This window comes from Blastomyces gilchristii (genome assembly GCF_000003855.2).
Source record: "Blastomyces gilchristii SLH14081 genomic scaffold supercont1.7, whole genome shotgun sequence".
Classification (NCBI taxonomy): Eukaryota; Fungi; Ascomycota; class Eurotiomycetes; order Onygenales; family Ajellomycetaceae; genus Blastomyces; species Blastomyces gilchristii.
Window position 1 is genome coordinate 1200784 of NW_003101676.1, and position 3650 is coordinate 1204433.

Genomic DNA, 3650 nt, shown 5'->3' on the forward strand with positions numbered 1-3650 from the left:
ATAAAGAAAATCTCAAAACTTAAGATCTGTAAGAAATTCAAGAGCTGTAAGCTACTCTTATAATAATATCACATATATCTCTGATTTCTCTATCACTCTGTATACAACATTAATGTCATTTATTACAAGATTGACTGAAATACTAATATAGAAATGCATATACATGTATATAGAAAAATTGAAGAAGAGTATAAAACTCACAGAATTAGAAGTCAAGATAGAGAGAGTAAAGATAAAAGAAATGAAAGAAGAAGAGAGTATAGAACTGAATAAATGATAATAGAAGCTACTTAGAGCTGAACACTTATAACTCAGTATACATATAATCTTCTCTGCAGAAGAGAAAGAGAAAGTGATAGAAAAAGCTTAAGAGTAAGAGAGAGTAGTCTTAATAGTGTTATCATCTTCAATTAAAATAATCTCTGACACTGAAGTAACTAAGAACTATTATTAGTATATCAAATTATAAAAGCAGAGATAACAATTACTGAATAAATATTCACTAGTCTTAGAATTATATATATAATTACAACATGTATAAGACTTCTCAGAAAGAGAGAGAGAGACACAGAAAAATGTAGAAAGTAGAATATAATATATGAATAGCTCATTCTCATAATAACATCTCAAATAAGATGTACAAGTCTCATACTCATGAGTGTAAAAGAGTATGATATTTATATTTCTGTTTCTAAAAATATGAATATTCTTCATCTGCATCACAAAGTCAGATAACAAATATCAGAGAATAGACTGATATAGATTAATTATTTCAAAGATATTCATTAGAGTAAATATATCTATAATATTGAATTTAATAGTTATAAAAAGTTTCTTAATATCTGTGAATATTATGACTTTATATATAATAAAACTTATAATGATTTTCTCTAAGAATAGAAAAATTAGTGTTAGAAAGAAAAGATGAAAAAACAAAAAACTTATAATTTTAATACTGTTGAGAAGAGAGGTGATTCTTTAGTATAAATGAATAATTATCTCATTATAAATACTTAAAATAAATAAAATAATCAGTATTTATAACTGAGCTTTAGATAGTCATATCATATATAATCTTTATATAATAAATTGTTTTAGAGATTGCTAAGAAGAGCAGAAGTATACATACTGAGAAATATAATTCACTAAGTTTATATAATATCTTCTTGAAATAGAGAGAGCTGATAATAAAAGTAGAGATAGTAGAAGCAGAGAGAGTAGAAGAAGCAGAAGTAAGAGTCATGAGAACAGAGATAGCAGAAGTAGAAGAACTGAAAACAGAGATAAGAGTAGAAAATTAAGAGAGAGTAGCAGAGAAAGAAACAGTAATAGAAGAGATAGAGAGAGATATAGAAGACTTAGTTATATATAATATAAGTAATTTCTTTATTATTATGTCTCTCAAGTTCTTAATCAATAATTCAATATTAAGATATTTACTATTATCAGTAAATACAGATCTGTCAATATATGAAAATTCTATATAAATAAAAATAAATATATCAGCATCTATGTCTATGTAAAATTATGTTAGAAAACATGATCAGAAGCTCAGTAAGAAGAACAATAATCAAGAGTGTATAAGAAAATAAAGAAGATATATTATTCATGAAAGTATATTCTGATAATTATTAGAAGATAAATAAGTCTCAGCTATGTTTTACAATGTATCACACTTACTACTAATAAACTGTCTAATATAAGTATTACAATGACACTTGTTATGAAAACAGAGAATCATTATCAGTAACATGTACAATGTAATAGATAAATGAATAGAAGATGTTGAATAGAAGAAGAGACAGAAATCTTGAAGAAGATAATGATGTTCAATAATAATAATGATAAAGAAGATAATTGAAGAATGAGAAAAGTTAGTAAATAAGAAGTATAATATAGTGAAAGTTTCTTTATAAGAATGTATACAGAATACTAGCTGAATCAGAGATAGATTACATAATTATGAACACTAGTGACATGCTAATCTACATGAAGCTAGAGTGTATATTATAATTATATAAGTGTGATTAAATCTGATGAGAGAGAATGCAATTCAGAAGAATGTATAATCATTAAATAATAACACAGCTGCTTCTGAACTTGCTTATGAATGTAAAGAGGCCATAGCAGCCATCAATTAATTTAGTATACAGTATATAAGAAGCTGGTGTACACCTGTAATCATACGCTGGCTCAAGCAACCTTTGAATCACATTATCTTAACATGGTCTTAACATCTGTATTTCCTCCTGTATAATCAATACTTGATCAGTCAAAGCTCTGTATACATACAAGAATTGGGCAACCGCTCCACCACGAACTCGCTCGATTTTTCGAATAAGAACCCGCCGATAGATCCATCGAAAAGCCCTCGATCATACGAGCATTCTGACCCCATCGCCGACCGCATACCCTGTGTGGTGGTGGAGTTATCCAGCCAAACGTGAACCGGACGTTGTTCGAAGCTCCTGTGTGGGATTATCCCCCGTTCTCCCCTACCACACCACAACCCCGGGCCAGAGTGCCATACAAATTGTAAGGTGAAGTGACCTAGCCATATGCACCAATCTTCTCGATTTTGGAAGATCCCCGACCTGTAGTTGTGGAGATATCCGAGGAGCGACCTCCGCGAAAACCCTGTCCATCTTTGATGTTCCAAAACACCAACGCCAAGTCTCACCCTCGTACCGCCCTTCCCAATCTGGCCCATCCCCGGCAGAAAAATACAAAAAGATACCTCGGCGATAATATCAAGCACATAATCAACGGACTCTTCTGAAGTGCAACCTCCACGGTCCGCCGCCAGTGTATCTAGACTTCAACACCAAGTCTCACCCCTGTACTACCCCTCTCAATCTGGCCCATCCCCAGCTGAACGATACAAAAAGATACCTCGGCAACAGCATTCAATACATAACCAGTGGACAACGAGTCAACAGCACACCAACAACTATAAAATCAGTATACCCCAAGGTCTGACTGAGCCTTTGATCCCTGCACAGTGAGATATATTAAATCTAGTTTTAATACCTCAATATTCAATAGATTCTGCAAGGGATTGAGAACAGCAACACTAGGTTTCTATTGAATTTGAGAATTAACTCTATATTGATATAATCATTGACAAAGTCTTCTATTTTGAGATATAAATAACCAGTTCCTCTACATCTCGCTGGCAATATTTATATTATCATATAGAAACAGACTTATATTCTCTATAATATCAAGACTCTGAAGAGGGAAAGTCTTGATAGAGGGTATACAGTAGTGCATATCTTAGCAGTTTCTATCTCATTCTTCTGCAGCAGTTAATGCAAAAAAAAGATCTTAGAAATAGTTTTTTACTTCTCTTGAAAAAGTAAGGTGTTTTTCTCTGGGTTTTACACAATATTCTTACAAAGAATTAAAAACAGAGTTGTTTTCTATCATAATTTCATATTCTTTTAAGTAAGAATTACTTTTTCAGTGGCTGAAGAGCTTTCATTAATACTTAATTCTTTTTTACACTCTTTATTAACTGATTTGAGTTGCACACTTGTTGTGTGAGAAGAATTGGATGATTTAGAATAAAATTGAATAGTTTTAATCAATTTCTCTGCAAAAAATTGATTTAATTTTTGTCAGTTTTTCTCTCAAAAACTGTCATATTA

The 3650-nt window shown here is 31.1% G+C and overlaps 1 protein-coding gene across 1 annotated transcript; it reads right to left on the reverse strand.

Annotated features, from left to right (window-relative positions):
• Nucleotides 1–2272: 2272 nt before the first annotated feature.
• On the reverse strand, nucleotides 2273–2823 carry BDBG_16983 (uncharacterized protein; the record flags this gene model as incomplete). Its single annotated transcript, XM_031724813.1, has 1 exon — nucleotides 2273–2823. Exon 1 carries the CDS (start codon nucleotides 2708–2710, stop codon nucleotides 2273–2275), a length of 438 nt encoding a protein of 145 aa, XP_031578178.1. The 5' UTR covers nucleotides 2711–2823.
• Nucleotides 2824–3650: the final 827 nt, after the last annotated feature.